The sequence below is a fragment of the Sarcophilus harrisii genome, chromosome 5 (assembly GCF_902635505.1).
Source record: "Sarcophilus harrisii chromosome 5, mSarHar1.11, whole genome shotgun sequence".
In the NCBI taxonomy this organism is placed as follows: Eukaryota; Metazoa; Chordata; class Mammalia; order Dasyuromorphia; family Dasyuridae; genus Sarcophilus; species Sarcophilus harrisii.
The window spans coordinates 192,995,912-193,017,788 of NC_045430.1; the positions used below are offsets into that span (position 1 = coordinate 192,995,912).

The following is a 21,877-nucleotide window of genomic DNA, read 5'->3' on the forward strand; positions in this document are numbered from 1 at the left end:
CTCCTTTCTGCGGACCCGGATCAACCCTTCTTCTTGAGGATCTTGTCTGTGCTCCAAACGCTTGGCTGATACTACATTAACCAGCTAGTTATCTTTTAACCTGCGTGTTCATCCTAGTTTGGATTTCTCTGTTATTCGTCTCTCATGGCATTCCCTCTGCTATCCTGAGGGATCCAGTCGGGAAGGAAGAAAGAAACATTCTTACCTGTTCCTCCACCTCTGTGTAGTTGGGCTCTTCTTTGGCAGTGCCATCATAATGCCGACCCCCAACCAGACCGAAAGGCAACAGAAAATCCTCTCCTTTTTTCCAGTCCCTCTTTCCTATTTGGAATCCCTTATCATAGCCTGGGGAATGCAGGGGTGAAAGGTTGCTCTAAGGAGGTGGGGAAAAAACCCTTCCAAAAACATTCTCAAACTCATAACCAATTTAATCCATTTTTTCTTGGGTTTGGTATAAATCAACCCAACAGTTCATCTCTTTTCTCTGTCTCTCTGACTGTAAATCAAAAATTCTGGTCTTTGGTTTTTTTTCCATGATATCTTCCTAATTGGCTACAATCAATTTGCTTTTTTGTTAGTTTTATGGTTAAATCATTTTGTACCTAAGAAAGATTCAAAATATAAAAGTTTATATTAGGTTTATATTAACAATGTATCCATTTCCTTTGATTTCAGAAAAATAATTCATATCCTAGACTGGGGTGCCATAGTTATAAATCTTGACCTCACCATCCTCTTGTTTAAATTTGGATTTCCTTTTTTTTTTTATACCCCATTTAAATTGTAAGTTTGGCACCTTTCTAGGTCTTGGGACCAGCCGTTTCAAAGGAGTAATCAAACCAGGAATTAGGGAAAGTCAAAATTCTTTTTTTTCCTTCCTTCCCTGATTTGGTTTCAGACCCTTAGACAGGCCTTGGTTTCCAATTGGAAGAAAGAAGGAAGCCAATCCTCATTGGTGGGAGATGGGGAATGTTTCTCTTCAGTCATTTTGGTTTTTAATTTATAATTATATCTTCATGGTTGTAATCTTTAGAAAGGGTTGTCAATTTGAGAACTACATTAAATTACTAAGAATTTGTACTGGAACGAAAACTATCAATCACCATCTTCTGGACAACCCTTGAAATCAATTCCTCTGATTTTCATTGGTTTAAAGGTATGTTCCAACGGTTCTGGTAATTTATATCTCCTTTTCTTTTTTAAATTTTAATTAGGTTGGGTCCCTTATTTCTCAGGAGGTGAGAACCCAAAAAGGTGATCCATCCCTCCCCTGACTTTTGAAAAGGGGTGGCCCAAAATGAGGTGATTTGATTCTGGGAAGGGAATTGAAAAACAAAGGAAAGAGGAGTCAAACCAGTTTTTTGGAGTTTTAAGGTCTAACAAAACAGGTATACATAAATCCATCAACATGGGAGATATTACATAAGCAAATTTACAAGACCTTTAGTATTAATAAACAAAAAATTATACATTTCTCTGGTCTATTATTCCCCCTCAATTCTGGCTCTGACCTCTTAAATATGCTGTTATAATTAAATCCATTTTCCTTTAGTATAAAGAATCATTATATCACTAAAGGAACCTTATTTTTTTTGAGATTAATTCAGTCCAACCTGAACAAGAAATTATTAATCATCATCTAAATAATAATCTTTGTCATCAATTCCATAGTTTTTCTTTCTCCAGGGCCATTACAATTAAAAATAATGATCCTGTACCTGACATGTTATCCAAATGTGGTGGGAATTCATAGCAGTTGATCCCATGGCTTGCCCACATTCATTCAGCTAGTAATTATAAAAGCTGGATTTCAAAACCATGTCAATCCCTTTCCAGTATCCCAAATAAGCTATCAATAACCTCGGCGAATAATATTTATAAGGAATTATGACTTTTTATTTAATACCTTTATTGATGATCAGGTTTAAAGAACTCCTCCCTATGTTGAAATATTAGAATAATTTTCCCATTTATCTTTTCTTTCTGAAACTATCAGCATAAGATCAATTCTTTCTAAAATTATAAATGGAAATGTCAATAAATCCATTTGCTAAGTCCCTTTATGGAAGGTCTCCTCTTTCAACATTATGCCCAGCTATTTCCCCTTCAGTCTCCTTTAACAATATTCTTCTCTTTCTATTTCCTTACAAAACAATCCTCCCAATAAACTCTCCCTTATCCCTTAGATAAGGTATCTTAAATCAAAAAAGGCCTTAAAACTCTGGCTATTAAATACTTTAACCTTAAGAACCCTAAGGTGAGTTAAAATCATATAATTATGTTATTTTGGGAGGAGCTTTAGAATTGGTTAAAATTAATTTCTCAAATTTCATAATGCTTGTTTTAAATTTATTTAATCAATAATATTTATTTATTAATTATTATTTTATATTTTATTAATTTTAAAGTTAAAAAGAAAATTATCCTTTTATTTTTTATTTCCATCCAGTTTTTCCTGTCTTTCCTTATGGAAACATATAATAAAAATACCAAATTAATTTTCCTATTAAATTTTAAATTCCTCAAAGGATTTTAAAATTTTTAAATTTCCATCAATAAGTTTCTTATATAGAAAGTGCCAATAGAGATTTTAAATATATTAGAAGGGTTAGTGAATTAGTTGACTCAACAAAAATTAATAATGATAATTTTCCAAAATAATATTATTTGATATAATACTTTAAGATTAATATTTTCCCATATTAAATATTTTTAATCTTGTAAAAATTTTTTCTTCATTTTTCCAAAAAGCTAAGAATAGGCTTAGAAATTAGGAAACTTGACTAAAGTGGACATACTGTCTTTTCAGGGAAAAATATCCCTTTAAAATAAAATGATTTCATTTGTTTCCAAAGTTCCCTTAAAAACATGGAAGGGCATCTTGTTTCACATCAATTGCAAAATAAAGGAAAGTTTGGCTTGGGTTGAAGGATAAAAATCAAAGGGAACTATGGACAAAGGGAAAAAATGGAACCAGTGTGACCAAAGGAACAAATAGTCCTTTAAATTTAAGGAAGCAAAATTGGAAGAAATAACAAAAAATGAAGCAAAATAATTAACATTATTAGAAACATTCTAGGAAAGGTTAAATTTTAAAAGACCTTGAAGAAAGTTTTCTTTTAAATCTCAAGAGGAACTATAGAAATAAAACATGCCACAGTGGATAGAGTACCAGGCCTGGAATCAAGAAGATCCTAGTTCAAATGTGGCCTCAGGCACTGACTACCTCTGTCACACTGAACTTACCTCAGTTTGATCATTTGTAAAATAAGCTGGAGAAGGAAATGGCAAACGATTTCAGTATCTTTACCAGGAAAACCCCAAATGGGCTCATGAAGAGTCAAACTTGAGCAAAACAAATGAAAAACAACAACAAAAAGATATTAAGGAAATAATGAGGAAAATTAAAAAAATTTATTTAAAAAACCTTTAAAAATCAGTTAATAAAACATATTTACTAAGGCTTTAAAAAAAAAATAAATTTAAAATTATAATTAAAAACTAGGTAATAAAATTAAAAAACAAACATGAAAACAGAAAGTGTTTAACAATCTCAAGGTTATTAACATTTCAGGAAAAAGATAAACTTAGTCAATAATTACAGGGAAAATTTTAAAAAACAATTCCTAATTATAAACCAAATTAACTAAAGGGGTTGAAAGTAAAGATTGTACATCCTATTTTTACCCCAAGATTAAATTTCATCATTAAAACAACAACCAAAATAAAGCTGCCACTGGAAATAAGAAATCATCAAAATTAATAATCAAGAAATCAATATTTTTCAATGGTGATACAATGATAGAAAATCTGATATATGATATATGCAGAATTAAGCAACATGAACCAGAAACTTGGAATTATCTAAGAAAAAAATCTCTCAATATGCAGTCTAAAAATAATAATCACAGAATTTTAGATTTAGAAGGATCTTCAGAGACTCTGCATCAACCAATATTTTATTAAAAATATTTATTAAATATCCCCACCAAGAAATTATCTAACTTTTCCTAGATTTATAATTAGAGGGAATCTACTATGTCCCTGAAAAATCTAAGAACCTAAGAATTTAAGATGATGGCAGAGATGATATAATCCAAACCATATATTGATCATGAAATAATCCAAACTATACATTGATCATGAACATAACACAAGCCTCACAGTAATATACACATATTATATATTATACACTTATGTATAGACATTTATTTATACACTTGTATATATACATATTATATATATATGTATAAGGGTGTGTTTGTGTGTGTGTGTGTGTGTGTGTGTGTGTGTGTGTGTGTAATTTCAGGTTTCTCAATTGAAGACAATTAAGTTCACAAAGCATGGAAATCCCTCTGGAAATTGTATTGGCTGATTTAATAATGTTGCATCCTGGTGTCTCAGAAAAGCCAAGGGAAAGAAAAAAAAAGAAGAAGAAGAAGAACAAGTGCAGCTAAAATGAATAGGATAATCACAAAACAAAAATCTGAAAATTTTTAGAGGAAAATCCAATTTAAAGAAATTATTATCACTGAGAGAAATTTTCTTCATTGTGATTTTATTATTTGAATTTATAAAAGAAATCACAAAATAAGAAAACATTCATTTCTGATAGACTGAAGAAAAGAAAAAACTCAACAATTGCTACATTGTATGCAAATTCTCTAAGCTTTCCAATAAAATGGAAAAAGCACAGAGTCCATTTGAATTTAACAATCTGCTATTTCTAGGAAATATTTTTCAGGAATATTTAAATTTATTCCAAATGAAACAGTCAAAAAAGTACTACTTTATTGCTCCCTCACACAAATCTAGAGTGATCAGTTATCTATCCAAGTTGAATTTAAATCAGAAAGTATTTAAAAAGGTAACCAACATTTATCCATTTTGCAAATGAGTCCTATAGACAAAGAAAAGGGAAAAAGAACAAACTCCTTTCCTCCCACTCAGGCTATTTCAAAATCTAAGAAAGTTGGTCAGCTATTTAAATCCTTCTATGAGATGAATATAAATTGGATCCTGAAATGGGACAAAATCAAAGGATTATAAAACAGTATCATTAATAAATGTCAAGGAAGAAATGTAAAATTAACAACTAACAAATAGATGTCATGTTATCTCCAAAAGTTATGTTTAATCTTCAAGTAGGATTTTTAATTATAAAGGAAGGTTTAACCTCAGGAACACAATAAAATACATTATATTAAGGAGAAAAAAATAAAGGATATGTAATTATTTAATTTGTTATTAAGATAACCTTTGAAAACATGCTTTAGTTTTAAAACCCTAAACATGACAACTGATATTTCAATAACATTCTAAAAAGCAGAAATTTCAAGCCTTAATATATATCCATATTAAATGGATAAACATTGCAAGTATAATTTTATTAAAACAAACATTGAAACTTACCAAAAGCTGCCAACTCTTGTCTTTCTTATAATCTCATTCTTTTTGCAATAGCAATAGGACATTTAAAATGATTAGTCTTGACAATGAGGAAAGTAAAAAGATTTCCAATTACATAAGATATATTTGTGAATCTAGGAAATCCAAGACAGTCAACGATACCAAAAATAGTCAATATAATTAACTTTTGTAAGATAGCAGAATGTAAGGAAATCATTTTAAATGATCTGCATTACAAAATTGTACACTGTATAGTGAATAGAATCCAAAAATATTGCTGCAGTCTTGAAGAGCCCTTTAATATTACACCATAAAGCTTATGTTTATCACTAAATAATGATGTCTATGGACACATCTGAATCTTTCATGAATACAAACCTTATAAGAACAGAAATGTGAAACTAGTTAGCAAGGGATTAGACCTGTTGCCTTTCCATTGTCAAAAGAATTGGCAATGTGTGTGTGTGTATAATTGAAGAAATTCCAGCAGCAGCCTACAGTAAAGGTAAGGTAAAGAATTTCCAGCAGCTTCCTGCAGTAAAGATAAGTGAAGAATTTCAAAGGATGTATCCAACCTTGAATGATGGCATTTATTGCTGTTCAAACCATTGATGTTTAAACAATTAGTTGCTTGATGTGTGGTTCCTCCCGGAACTAGAAGTCTGCTGTTTTTAGTATGAATAACATCCAATAAAAAAGGGGGGGGGGCACCTACCTCTTAATGTAATCCTTTGTATCTAAAAGACCCTATAAAGACTGTATACCTTATCCCCTTCTTTAGCCCTTCTACCATGAGCTTTCTCTCTTTCCCTTCTTATGGTGGAATTGCTCATTCTCATGAGAATTTATTAAATAAATAATTTTTCTGCTTTTTACTTCGAGAGGTCTCTGAGCAGTCATTTTTTGAATAGGATTTTCTATCCCTCACAGCAATAAAAACATAATCACAAAATTAGAGGCCAGGAAGCTGTTGAAAATAATAGAAGTTCTTCTCTTCTGGTCTCTTTCCACTGGAGTCTTGATTAACTCATTAAATTAATCAATATCAATCAGTCAACAAGCATTTATTAAGGAACTATTATATGACAAATATGCTAGATTCCACAGAAACACACACATACACACAAAACACACACACATGCACTCATGAAACAAACCAAATTCTTAAAGATTTTGCATTTTCTTGGGGGAACTAATCTGGACATATGTAAAAATTCTCAGAGTAAATAAAAATAAAAACAAAGAAATACTTTGAGAGGGAAAACATAAGAAGTTGAATTTATCAGGAAAATGTTCATATAGAAAATCATGCTTGAGACATGGTTTAAGTTGAGAGGGGTTCATTTTCTACTCAGTGAACATTCTTGGCTTATGCAGTTAATTTTTCACATTTTTCAGTTAATGCTATACTTCCTAGAACTTCATAACCTTCACTGTTTCAAATACACAGTTATCAGACAAATTATTGTGAGAAAATAAATCTCATATAAATGCATATAACTTTAACATCCTTCTCCTAATTATCTTTTTTATTTACCACTAAGTATATATACAAAGGCATATATATATATATATATATATATATGAAGGTATATATATACTTAGACAACCTAATGAAATATTCATCTAATTACACATCAAAAGCATATTAGCTACAGTGGTGTATTGAAGATACATATTGGAGTGAATAAAAGCAATGACTCTAGAACACAGGTCCTTTGTGAATCTAGCATTCTTATTTTTCCAATATGCATGTCTGTACAGTTGGTGGCAATCAGACAGTGGAGAACATTAAATTATAAACTAATGACTTTGTAGTCTTCTGTGGAAAGAGTTAGCTACCAATGATTTTTTAGTGGAGAAGTTATGATGTTGGGTCAGTGTCTTAGATTTGGGAGCTATTAGGAGTCAGTTGGAAAGAGAAGATACTATAACAACAACAAGAGAAAGAACAACAACAATTAAAAATATTCCAGACACTAGGAGGAGATAAGGGCCTTTAGTAGGTTTCTGACTACATAAGTGGAGACAAAATTTAACAAATGTTGGATTCAAGTGAAATTAGATGATTTCCCAATTCTAAGATTTTTAGAACTATTAAACCTGGAAAGGACTAGAAACTGAAAGAGCAATTTGACATTAACTTAATCCACTGAGTTGAGCAAAATGGTGAAATTAGATAAATTGTACATACATCTTGATTTTCTTATTTTCTGTGTGACCTTGTAAAGTCCTGGTCCTCCATTTCCTCATCTCAGATTTGAACAAACTACATCTAAGATCCTCTCCAACTTCAACTCCTATGATTTATAAAATCTTTGAAAATGAAAATATTTCAGTTATTTCTTTCCAAGTCATAACTTTTAGGAGAAAAATATATGTCAATCCTTGGGAAAATCTATTCCCATAAAATTAAATCATAATAGGTTTCCAGGGGGCATATTTAGTGGAGATTTCCCTGATCTCACTTTCTATGTTATATTCTGTAGGTTGCTTCAGGATTTCAAGAAATACTGGGATATTGAACCTATAACAAATACAAGTTTTGCGCTATTATGATGTAATCCTAAGGGATATAACTTGCTATTTCTCAAGTTCTCTATGGATTTATAAAGATATCTCCTGTATTTACTCCTGAACTCTCTCCCTGTATTCCCAAGATAGAATAAAAGAGAGTGAGAAGTATATCTTAGGTTTCCCAACAGGGAGGAGATGTCCCATGGATCCTTCTCCTACACTAAATGTCAGGAGTGTCTGGGAAAGTTGCCTGATTTGAATGGATCACATGGGGAAAAAAAAAACAAAAAAAAACTTAATTTCTAAGCAATACCCAGATTTTGCCTCAGTTCCTGTTAGGAAGGGCAGTGTGTAAGACTTGGGGATTTTTCAGACTACCTTACAGGTAAAGACCAATGGTTATGCCATGCTAAATTTAAGTAGTTTATTTTCTCTGAATGGTGACTTAGACATGAGAGAAAACTGGTGAGATAAGGAATCACCAGCACAAGGAGAAAACAGCAGATGTCTCCTCTGAGCTGGGTATGTCCCAGGCTATAAATCTAGATTAAGAGCAGAGAAATCATGTACCACTTCCAGGAATAACTTCCAAGAAGCATTTCCAGCAGACAAGTAGTTTCTCTGATTCCACTCAGATCTCAATTTTGGGGGCCAGGTGATTCTTGGTGTCAGTTGTATTTGTCAAGCTGTGTCCCTGATAAAGAAATCAAAGAGGAGTAAAGGAAACACTCCACAATTTGAGCGTGACTTATGCAGGTTACCCATGGAAGCAACTCAATGTGAGGCTGACAATCCAAACTGAAAGAGAACATGGAAGTGTTTTGCTTATAGGAGTTATAATGCTTCTGCTGTCTCTGAAACATACATATTCTGGAAATAGTCTTTGCAGTGAGTGGCCAGATTACAGAATTTCCTTTCTGACTGTTCTTTGGTTACCCTGGCCAGAGAGGATCAGTACTGTGCCCTGTTAGAGTTCTAAAGAAGTGAAAATTTTATGTCCACTATGGGAAGACTCTCATTTTAATTTCTTACTGTACAAGGGAGTAGTTACCTTCATAGTTTTTTTTTTCTTCTGATGAATGCTACAATACTTGCTGTGCTGTAAGTATTCTATAAAAACTGCCTCTAATTCAGACAAAAACAAACCAATTAAACCATGAAAATAAGTTAGATATATATATATATATATAATGTGTTTTTAGAGTAGCCATGGGCCTATAAAGAAATCTGGTAAACCTTCCCCAGCATGAGAAGCATTTCCCAATAAAATCAGTTTATTGACTTGTATATTCAATTTGCTTTGGTTCAGAATTGCATACATCTGTTCATTCATTTTTTCACTATATATTTACTATTATGTTCAAAGTGAGTAGCATAAGATAATAAATAAAGGGTTTTCTTTCAAATCTGGAAAATATGCCTCAGGCACATATTGTATGCTCCTGAAATAATCATCTCTCAGTCATCTAGAAAACTCTGCAAGACTAAGTTATTGAAAAGTTGCATATACACATGAATGGAGATCTTCAACACTGATATTTTCTAACTTTAAAAGTTCTGTCACATTTTCCAAAATGTTTGTAATAAATAGAAAGTGCTCCTTTGATCATTTAATAATTATTTGAATTATTATAGGTCATAGAGCACAATAGAGCACAGATATTTAGATTTAGAAGGGATTTCAGATAGCATTTACTTCAACTTCTTTATTTTAGGATGTCCAGAAATGTAAAGTGGCTTCCTGGAAGTCATTTTTGATAGGAAATGTGATGCAATCGAAAGAGAGCTGGATTGCAAGTTTAATGATCTGAATTCAAATCATACTTCTACTCCTTGCTAACTAAATGACCTTGGCCAAGGGACCTGGGCTCTCTGGCCCTCACTTCTCTCATTTGTAAAATAAAGGAGATGTATCAGATAATTTTTTAAAGCCCATCCCAAGTCTAAATTCCCAGTGCTTCTCACAGTGCCTGGTGCACAGTAAGTACTTAATGAACTTTTGGTTCATTAGATTGGTTAATTAAAATTAAATTTAAAATTTTTGATGTGAGGAATTCCTGCCATCTTTTATTTGTACCTATGTAGCTCAGGCCAATTCTAAGCATATTATACTTTTTATTTTTCCTCTTCATTTTTGGACAATTCAAACTGAACAAGGTACTCATTGTCAATTTCTATTTTTTAATGTAGTTTCCTTACATTTGTAAATGATATTTTCCAAGTTATCTGCATTTTGTGTTTTCCTATTCTTATACATATAAAATAAAATAATTTAGAAATTAATTTTGCACTTTTATTATGATGAATCTAATATACCTAGGTCATAGAATATAAAGAAGAAAATTGTTGATTGCAATATATGCGGAGAATCTCTGTACCTGCCTACTATGTCAAACAACATTACAAGTTCTAATCTTTGATTTTGTACTGAAGAAGAATTAGAGTTTAAATAGAGAAATTTTATTGATGTCATTTTTTTTTAGTTCTTCAACACAGTTCACATGACACTAAACATATTGTACAGTTAAAGACCTGAGATATGGAATCAAAAGGACTAAATTAAAATGTTATTTCTGTACATAAGTCATTTCCCTCTGGACTTTAGTTTGAATATTGTGAGGAATTTTCCACCTTCTCTGGATGGTCCATTCCAAATGTACAGCCTACCCATAATCCTGTAAAAAAGTACAGGCAAAAGCCTCTGTCATTATATTCCATTTCCTTTGTCTCCTCCTTTTCTGTTTCCATCAATAGGACATATTGGAAAGAGGCTCTATCCCTCCACAGAATATTAAGTCGGCTCAGATATCTTCTGTCTTGGTGGAAACTAATCATGTTCAGGGGATATGACAACAGTCTATCTGCCCCACTCTACACCATGTCTGTTTAATTTGGTGGGTGGAAACAAGCTCTAGTCTCTCCTAGATAAGAGATAAGTGCAAAAGAATTATGCCCTTAGAACCAAGAGACAATTCTAAACTGTGCTCCTACCTAGCTGTGTGATGTTAGCTAAATCACCTCATCATTCAGGATATCATTTTCCTCCCTTGTAAAATGAAGGTAGGGGGAGGATTAGATGACCTCTATCATGTCTTCCACTTCTAATGGTCTTTGACTCATTTATAAAAGGCATATATGATAACATTTACTTCTTAGGGTTGTGAAAATATGTAAAGTCCACAGCTCAGTACATGGCACATAGAAGATGCTTACTAAATGTTTTTTTTTTTTACTTTATTTCCATTCATAAGTTGTTCATCATAATCAAGAAAAATCAACTATCAATTATTTATTAGTGCATAACTTATGGCACTTGTTATTGATAGCATCAAATTCTCATTACAATAAAAATAAGACTCTTAACAGGGTCACATCAGAAGTCATTGTCAAAGGCAAGTCTCTAATTTTTACTCCCTTTAAAAAAAATAGATTTTTATTGATATCTTTTTTACTTAGTTACATTTCCCCCATATTCTTTCCCTATTCCTCTGAGAGTCATTACTTGAAAAAAAAAAGAAAGAAAAAAATGAAAAAGAAAAAAAAATGAGTGACACAATTTAATATATTTTTAAAAATTGGACTATATATTCAATAGGAACAGAAGGAATTTTTAAAATAACTCTATTATTTATTCTGTAATAAAGCTTGACCATTATAATTTCTAATTATTCTGTTTAGATTGTTTTGTGATTGTTATTATTACTTACATTGTTTTGGTCTGTGTTAATATTGTTTTCCTTGTCTTTCATACTTTATTTGCATCATTTAATATATCTTTTCAAGCATCTCTGTATTCACCACTTCCATTGTTTTTTACAACAAAATAATATTCTATTAAGTCATGCAACATATTTTGTTCAACCATTCCTCAATTTAGGGCAACTAAGGGGTACAGTAGGTAGAGTGCTGGACCTGGAGTCCAGAAAACTCATCTTCCTGAGTTCAAATATGACCTCAGATATTTAATAGCTATTGGAGTTGTTCATTTGGTTCCAGCCATAGCTTTTCAATTTCTCTTTCTTCTAAATGATAAAAGTATTCTTTTTTTGGGAGGAAAGTTGGAATTCATCTCCCACACATAGTTATAAAAGTTATACATTTTGTTTCTCCTGAAATTTTATGATATAATCTTTATCATTAGGTTCACATTTACTTTGAGCCAAGTTTCCATGCTGATTTCCAGTTTTCCTAACAGTTCTTACAAAGCTCTTTCCCAGTTATATTGTCTTTTTTTTGTGTCCTAATATTTCTATTCCTACTCTGATCTACTTTTTCTTTTTTTTTTCAATCAATAGGAAATTTTTTCAATAAGAAATCTTATCCTCCACAATTCTATCATTTAAAAAAAAAGATTCACTTTATATCTTTTTGATCTTTTGTTCCTCCATATGATTTTATTATTTTGTGTAGTTCTTTATAGCATACTTTTGATGGCATGATTGAAATAATACTTAATATGAAAATTAACTTTGTCAATATTGCCATTTTTATTACACTGGACCATCTAAGCCATGAGTGTGTTTCAGTTCTGCTCTGTTTCTTTAAGGTAAAATTTTGTAATTTAACTCATAAAATATTGGGTATACTTTCATAGAGTGACTCTAAAATATCTTATGAAGTTTTAAGTCATTCTTTAGTGAAATTTTGCCCCCTTGAATTTACATATTAATTTAAAGGAATTCTATAGCTTTTATTTGTTTGTTTTGTAGGGGCTTTGCAATCTAAAACTTTTAAAGAAGCTATAAGGTATTTATTGATTCCTTATTATTTTTTAAGTAAAAGATCCTCAATTCTTGTCTATCTTTATGTCTATAATTTTGTTCTTTTGTCTTATTACTGTTAGTGGCTGTTCTATGACGTACTAAATTTTGGTGGAGTGATGTCATTTTTTTACTCCTATATATTGGAAAATCTCCTATTATGTCCCCAATAGTTAATAATGTTTCTTTTTCATTGTAGATAGAAATTTTCTAGCATCTTAAAGAGACTTCTGTCTGTATCTAGTTTTTTTATGTTTTATGGATTTGTTTTGCTTTGGTTTTTTTTTTTGCAAAAGTGAAAAATGTATTTTGCCTGAGGTTTTCCTTGCATCTTTTAAGATAAACTTTTTGTATCCTTTTATTTAATTATAATTAATTAGGTTGATTGTTTTCCTAATATGAAACACATATTCCTGATATAAAAGTAACTTGGTCATAATGATTGATTTCTTTTTTTTTTTCCAAGTTGTGATAGTTTGATTGGGGGCGGGGCTAGGATTTTCTTTTATTTTACAGGGTTTTTACTTAATTTTAGAAATAATAAAATTGAGCTATAATTCATTTTTTTACTTTACCAAACTTCCTGGGTTAAAGCTTTAAAACTATATTTGACTCATAAAAGGAATTTGATAGAATGGTTTCATCCTCAAAGTTGGAGAATACTTGGTGTAGTATAGGCATTCATTGTTTTTTTAAAGTTTGGTAGAATTCTCATCAAAATTGAATTGAACTATGTAGTTTTTTCCTCTGTTAGTTCTTTTAAAGCTATTCTAATTCCTTTTCTGAGACTGGACTATTTTATATTCTCTTAGTCTGGTTATATTATTTTTCTAAAGGCAATATTTTATTTCTCTTGTATTTCAGTGCATTATTTTATTGTGAATAGAAGGTTCATAAAATTCTTTTTTCTTCTAGTTGAGATCTCACCTTATCCTATTTTTATTTTGTTGATGTCATTTTCTACTCTCTGATTTTGGTCAGGTGAACTAAATACTTATCAATTTTTAGTTTTTTCTAAAGAATCAGCTTTTTGTTTATAAGTTATTTAGTCTTTCTCTTTTCCAGTTTACCTATTTCTTCTTTAATTCTCATGGTTCCCTCTTTTGTTATATTGTATGTATTTGTTGGCTTTCTAATTATTTCAATGTATATTCAGTTTGTTACTCCTCTCTTTTTCTATTTTTAGTAAAATCATATGGAGGAACAAAAGATAAAAAAGGTATAAAGTGAATCTTTTTTTAATGATAGGATTGTGGAGGATAAGTTTTCTTATTGAAAAAATTTCCTATTGATTAAAAAAAAAAGAAAAAGTAGATCAGAGTAGGAAAAGAAATTTAGGACACAAACAAAAAGACAATATAACTGGAAAAGAGCTTTGTAAGAACTGTTAGGAAAACTGGAAATCAGTATGGAAACTTAGCTCAAAGTAAATGTGAACCTAATAATAAAAATTATATCATAAAATTTCAGGAGAAACAAAAATTTAGAATTTGTGTTTATTTTAACTTCTGAGGATTGTGTTAGCTCTACCTCAGAAATTTGAAGACACTTTCCCTTTACTATCATCTTTCAAATAATTATATTCTTTCTATTATTTGTACATTGACTTTTTTATTGTTTAAGATGTCATTATTAAATCTTCTTTTAGGTTTATGCTTTTTCTTTGTGCTTCCTGAATTAATTATTATTTATTTTGTGTTGTGAACTAAAAAATATGTGCTTTGTATTTTTCCTTCCTTTACATTTTTTTTTTTTGCAAATTTTCTATCAACTAACACATGGACTATTTTTGTAAAAGTATCCATATGGTGATGAGAAATATGTAAGAAAAATCTTTGGTATTGCTGAAAGAAAGAGTGGAATCAAACTTCTAGCTCTAAATTCTCCATTATTTTGTTAATTCTATATTTTATCATTTGCTTGTCTTTCTACTAGATTCATCCAACTCTGAAATTATTCCTACTAAGTTGAGTCTTTGCCTTCATGGCTTTTGCAAAGACAGGACTGGTGTTACATTGATTTCAATCCCCTTTTTTCAGATCTGAAATAGTCATTCACACTAGCACCAAACCCAAATTCCTCTTAAGGCTCTGGTTCTTTCCTTCCCTCCTCCAAATAGACATATCTTTCTTTTCTACTTTGCACATATTTGCATGTATTTATATTAATTTTCATGTACATTTATTTATATTTGTATTGTGTCCCCTTATTGAAAGTAAATTCCTTGAGAACAGCTCCTTGACTATATCACCTTTTTGTACTTGTATTCCCAGAACCTAACAAAGTTCCTGATACACTCTTGAATGAGTACTAATTGACTAAGCCATGGACTTAGAACACATAAACTCTTATTATGATATTGGATCAGACTGATTGAGAAGTCTTTAAAAATTTGAAGGAATGAATTATTAGTTTCCTGGTTTATGACATCAATGAACTATCCATTTTTCTGCTTCTACTATTGAAAGAATTATGGAACAAATAAACCTACCAAAATAGCAAAAATGGCTTTACTTTCTTCTGAAACCTATTATCTTGGATTACTATTTTCTTCTGCTAATTGAATTTATCTTAAGGAATATTTATTTGATGAAAAAAAGAATTTTTATTTGAGAGTGCTTGTGTCACTATGAGATGCTCGATCTAGTCCTTTTTTTAAACTTACCTCATATGGGGAAAATGGGACTTATATATCTGATATTTAAAGAAATATGTTTTGCTGACTCATTGGAGATCTATTAGACCTGTTATAATCAAACTCATTATGTACAACATATCCATCATCTTTTCTCCCAAACCCTCACCTCATACCTTCCCTATCACTGTGAAGGGCTATTGTCCAATATCATAGGCTCATAGCTCAGCAGTCATCCTGGATTCCTCACTTTTATGGATATGGATCCAAGGAATTTCCCCCTTCTCTTCTCTGACATTGCCACCACTCTGGTGCAGTCTTATACCTTACCCTGATTATTGCAATTACCTGTCTCAAAATTCTCCCTTGTCCAAACTGTCCTCTATTCAATCACAAAGCCACTACCACTGTTACTTTATAAACCACATTCTTCATACACTTAGTCCCCAACACTATTATTCTATCTACTTACTGGCCTCCTGATTGTTCCATAAATGAGACATTCCATCTCTGGACTCTGAATATTCTCTCTGGCCATCTCCCATGCAAGACATGCTCTCCCTTCTCTACTTCAACTGCTGGTCTCCCTGACTTCCTTAAATCCCAACTAAAATTCCATTTTCTACAAAATGCCTTCCCCAATCCATCTTAATTAATCTTATTTCTGTTGATTATTTACTATATTTCCTATGTATATATCTTGTTTGTATATATTTGTTTGTATGTGGTTGCTTTCATTAGATTGTGAACTCCTTAAGACCAGGTCTTATTTCTTTTTATATTTCCAGCATTTAGCATAGTAGCGGGCTTAAAGTGAGAACTTGATAAATGTTTATTGAACTTCATTTCAACAATTTACATGTGAGTAAGGAAAGGCCCAAAGAGGTAAAGATGCTTGACAAGGTCACACAGGTAATGAGGTTCAGAGCCAGGACATGAATCCAATCCTGTGACACCAGAACCAGAACTCGGTCCCTTACACCATGCTCTATTTGCTATTGATCAGCAATAATTATCCTGCTATACCTATCTGAGCTGATTCATACATTACATTTTCTTCCTGTTTTATTTTGAGTCCAAAAAAATTTTTAATATTCTTTAACTGATTATTTCAAGATATAGAAAAAAATAAGGAATAGAGACTAAACACTGATTTACTACAGTAAACAATTAAGATTTTAAAATATTTCTCAGCTGTCATACTTGACTGTCTCTATCACAGGAGGATGTGGAAAAATCAAACATTGATCATAGAATTTATCCTTCTGGGATTTCCCGTCAGGCCAGAAATACAGATATTCCTCTTTGTGCTCTTCTCCTTGTTTTATGCTGCCACTCTTCTGGGGAATGGCATCATCCTGGGACTCATCTGTCTGGACTCCCATCTCCATATTCCCATGTACTTCTTCCTCTCACATCTGGCCATTGTTGACATGTCCTATGCCTCAAACAATGTACCCAAGATGCTTGTGAACCTACTGAGTAAGGACAGAGGCATCTCCTTTGCTCCCTGCATTATGCAGATTTTTTTGTATTTAGCTTTTGCCAGTGTGGAGTGTCTTATCTTGGTGGTGATGTCCTATGATCGTTATGTAGCAATCTGCCATCCCCTCAGATATACTGTCATCATGAATTGGAGATTGTGCATTACTCTGACCATCATTTCCTGGGCATTCAGCTTCCTCCTTGCTCTGGTCCATGTGATTCTCATTTTGAGGCTGCCCTTCTGCGGACCCCGGGAAGTCAACCACTTCTTCTGTGAGATCTTGTCTGTGCTCAAGCTTGCTTGTGCTGATACTACACTTAACCAGCTAGTTATCTTTACAGCCTGCGTGTTCATCCTAGTTGGACCTCTCTGCTTAGTTCTGATCTCCTACATGCGCATTCTCTATGCTATCCTGAGGATCCAGTCTGGGGAAGGAAGAAAGAAAGCATTCTCTACCTGTTCCTCCCACCTCTGTGTAGTTGGGCTCTTCTTTGGCAGTGCCATCATCCTATACATGACCCCCAACTCCAGCCATCCTGAAGAGCAGCAGAAAATCCTCTCCTTATTTTACAGTCTCTTTAACCCTATGTTGAATCCCTTGATCTATAGCCTGAGGAATGCAGAGGTGAAAGGTGCTCTAAGGAGAGTATTGGGGAAGGAAAACCCTTCCCCAAACATGTAACTTGCTCATAACCAATTCCAATCCATTCTTCTTCTTGGTGCTGTCTCATAGATCTGAGTATAAATCAACAGCAACAACAGTTGTCTGCTTTCTCTGTCTCTCTGACCTGGTAAATCTAAAAATTCTGGATACTTCCAGTTTATTTTTCATGATATCTTCCCTATTTAGCTACAATACTTTTAATATTGCTTTTTGCTTAGTGTTTATGGTTAAATCCTTTTTGTGTACCTAAGAAAAGATTCAAAATATAAAGTTTATATTAGATTTATATCTCATACTAAGTAATAACCCATTTCCTTCTGATTATCAGAAAAATAATTCATATCCTAGACTGGATAGAGAGCCATAGATTCACTGATCTTGACCTCATCCATCCATCTTGTTGCCAGATTTGGATTTCCTTTTTTATTTTTATATTTTCCTTTTCCATTAAGTGTAATGTTCTGGTCACCTTTCTGGAGGTCTTGGGACCAGCCTTTGTTTCAGCAGAGTAATCATCACGAGAATAGCCAGGAATAAAATCAAAATTCTTTATTGTCTCCTTCACAGTCTGTCTCCTTCGCTTGGGGCCCTGACTAGCTTTCTGGAGACCCTTCAGACAGGCCTTGGTTTCAGTGGAGAAATGAAGAAGGACAGACCAGCTGCCACAGTAGTGGGAAATGGAGTGAATGTTTTTCTTCCAGTCCTTGTTGGATCTTATATACACTATTATAATTATATCATCATAGGTGTCAATCTTGTAGAATAGGTGTCAATCTTGTAGAACTACATTAAGTACTAAGTACATGTACTGAACTAGAAAACTATCAATCACCATGCTATACTAGACAACCATTGTCTAATCAATTCCTCTGAGTTAACACCTTGTTTCAAGTATGCTTCTTCAGCGTTCTGGCTCATTATATCTCCTGCTTTCTTTTCTTTTAGAACATAAGTGGTCACACCCTCCCTGATTTCTCAGGGAGGTGAGAACCCCAAAAAGGAGGTGATCATACCTTCCCTGACTTCTCAGAAAAGGGGGTGAAAACACCAAAAAATGAGGTGATTCCCTGATGTCTCAGGAAGGGAGATGAAAAAAGCAAAGGGAAATGAGGAGTCAAAGCAGATTTTGTTAGCAGGTTTTTGAAGGGTCTAACTTAAAACAGGTATACATAAATCCATCAACATGGGAGATATTACACAAGCACATGGTAATATAACACAGGGTAGTAGTGATGTAACAAACAACATGAGGACTTATACATGTGTCCCTGAGTCTGTTTGATCCCCCCTCTAAATCTGGCTCTGACCTCTTAAATATGCTGTTACAATTAAATCCATTCATCATACTGAGTATAAGCCAATCATTATATCACTAGGGAACCATTATTTGTTGTAAGATTAATTCAGTCATACTGAACTAGAGAACTATTAATCACCATGCTAAACTAGATTACCATTGTCTTATCAATTCCACTAAGTTAACATCTTTCTCCAGAATTCTGGCTCATTACAATTAAGAAATAGTAGATGCCTGTACCTGACATGTTATCCAAATGTGGTGGGAATTCATAGCAGTTGATCCCATGGCTTGCCCACATTCATTTAGCTAGTAATTATAAAAACTAGATTTCAAAACCATGTCAATCCCTTTCCAGTATCCCAAATAAGCTATCAGCCAACCTTGGCTTGGATAATATCAATGACAGGGAATTTTGACTTTATTGTGTAATACACTTTATTGATGATTGAGTTTAAGGGAACTCCTCCCTATGTTGAATCCCTGTTATGTTTACCCATTTATCTTTTTTCTTTCTGAAACTATGCAGCATGAATCTAATTCTTTCTACTATAAATTCCATAAATGGGAAATGTCCAATAATCCATTTTGCTAAGTCCCTTTTATGGAAGGTCTCCCTCATGCCTTCCAATATTACGCAGCTACTTCTTCCTTCAGTCTCCTTTGGACTAGATATTCTTCTGCTCTTCCTACTATTCCTTACAAAGAACAATCCTCCCAATAACACTCTCCCTTATCCCTTAGATAAGAGTATCTCTAAATACAAAAAGGCCTAGAAGTCACCTCATCCAAACTCCTAAGCTATTCAAGAATACTTCCATTGTGTGAACCCTAAGTGAGTTACTAAATTATATAATTATGTTATTGTTGGAGGAGACTTTAGAGGGAGGTTAAAATGTATTGTCTCAGACATCATGAATGCTTGTTTTACAATTTATTTAATGCAATAATATGTTATATTATGTATTAATTATCTATGTTTATGTTTTCATAAATTTAAGGCTCCTAAAACCAAAGACAATATCACTTTTATATTTGTATTTCCATCAGTTTTCACAATTTCTGAAGGACATATAATAAATACACATTAACCAATTTGCCTATTAAATTATAAATTCCTCAAGGATGTCTTAATTGAGTTTTTAAAATTTCCATCAGCTAAGAACATTATCAGTTCATGTAGAAAGTGCTTAATGGAGATTATTTGAATACATATTAGAAGAATTAGTGAATCTAGCGTGAGCGCTTAACAAAGAATAATAATGATAATTTTGCCAAGTAATATTATATTGATATAATACTTTAAGATGTATGTTTTTCCCATATTAACATACTTGTGATACTTGTAAAAGTAACATACAATTTTTCTTCATTTACTAAAAGCTAAGATAGGCTTAGAGAAATTAGAAGACTTGACCAAAGTCGACATACTGTCTTTTCAGAATACAATATCAACTACTTTAGGGTAACAGTAGAATAGATGATGTTCATTTGTTTACCACAAGTGTCAGCCTGGTGCCAAAGAACATGGAGGGGCATCTTGTTCCACATCAGTGCAAAATGAAAGGAAAGTCTGGCTTGGGATTAGAACGTTAAAATCAAAGGGGAACTATGGACAAAGGGAAAAAATGGACAGTGATGACCAGAGGAACAAATGATCCAACTAAATTGTCAGAAGCAAAAGAGGTGGAAAAAAGAAATAACAAAAAATGAAACAAAATAATTAACATTATTAGGAACATTCTAGGAAGGGTTAAATTTTAAAAGAGCTTGAAGAAAGTTTTCTTTTAAATTTCAAGAGGAACTGTAGAAATAAAACATGCCACAGTGGATAGAGTAGCAAGCCTGGAATCAAGAAGATCTTAGTTCAAATTTGGCCTTAGACACTGACTACCTCTGTCACGCTGGACTTACCTCATTTGTAAAATAAGTTGGAGGAGGAAATACCAAACAATTTCAGTGTCTTTACCAAGAAAACCCCAAATGGGCTCATGAAGAGTCAAACTTGAGCAAAACAACTGAAAAACAACAACAAAAAGATATTAAGGAAATAATGAAGAAAATGGCCAAAAGATTAGGCTGAAAAACCTTTAAAAAGATCAGATGCAACTAACAACATATTTACTAAGCCATAAAATAAAATAAAGCAAACTGGAAATTTGGGTTAAAATGATTATATAGTTATCCAAACTGAGTATCATGAAGATTAAAATAATAAACATGTAAAACAGAAAGTGTTGTAACAATCTCAAGATTATTAACATTTCAAGAAAAGACAGAACTTGCGTACAATATTTCAGGAAATCACTAAACAAAATTTCTTGTAATTAAAAAACAATTCTGATTTATAACACAATTCACACACTCTCAAAGGGGTTGAAGTAAAGATTGTACATGCCTAGCTATGTTACACTTGAATTAAATTTCATCACTAAAACAACAATCAAAATAATGCTGCCCCTGGAAGTAAGAAATAATCAAAATTAATAATCAAGGAATCAAGATTTTTCAATGATGATACAATAACATAGAAGAATCTGATATAGCATATATGCAGAATTAAGAAACATGAACCAGAAACTTGTAATTATCTGAAAAAAATATCTCTCAATATGCAGTCTAAGAATAATAATCACAGAATTTTAAATTTAGAAGGATCTTCAGAGACTCTGCATCAACCAATATTTTATTTAAAATATTTATTAAATATCCCCACCAAGAAATTACCTAACTTTTCCTAGATTTATAAGTAGAGGGAATCTACTATGTCCCTGAAAAATCTAAGAACCTAGGAATTTAAGATGATGGCAGAGATGATATAATCCAAACCATATGTTGATCATGAAATAATCCAAACTATACATTGATCATGAATATAACACAAGCCTCACAGTAATATACACATATTATATATTATACACTTATGTATAGACATTTATTTATACACTTGTATATATACATATTATATATATATATGTATAAGGGTGTGTGTGTGTGTGTGTGTGTGTGTGTGTGTGTGTAATTTCAGGCTTCTCAATTCAAGACAATTAAGTTCACAAAGCATGGAAATCCCTATGGAAATTGTATTGGCTGATTTAATAATGTTGCA

The 21,877-nt window shown here is 32.2% G+C and overlaps 1 protein-coding gene across 1 annotated transcript; it reads left to right on the top strand.

The window, feature by feature from the left end:
- Nucleotides 1–16,118: 16,118 nt before the first annotated feature.
- Nucleotides 16,119–17,789, top strand: LOC105750831 (olfactory receptor 2A5-like). Its single transcript, XM_031939298.1, has one exon. It carries the CDS (start codon nucleotides 16,548–16,550, stop codon nucleotides 17,487–17,489), a length of 942 nt encoding a protein of 313 aa, XP_031795158.1. The 5' UTR covers nucleotides 16,119–16,547; the 3' UTR covers nucleotides 17,490–17,789.
- Nucleotides 17,790–21,877: the final 4,088 nt, after the last annotated feature.

What these genes read in the sequence shown, in the direction of transcription:
- LOC105750831 (XM_031939298.1), top strand. Translation starts at nt 16,548, where the DNA reads ATGTGGAAAAATCAAACATTGATCATAGAATTTATCCTTCTGGGATTT.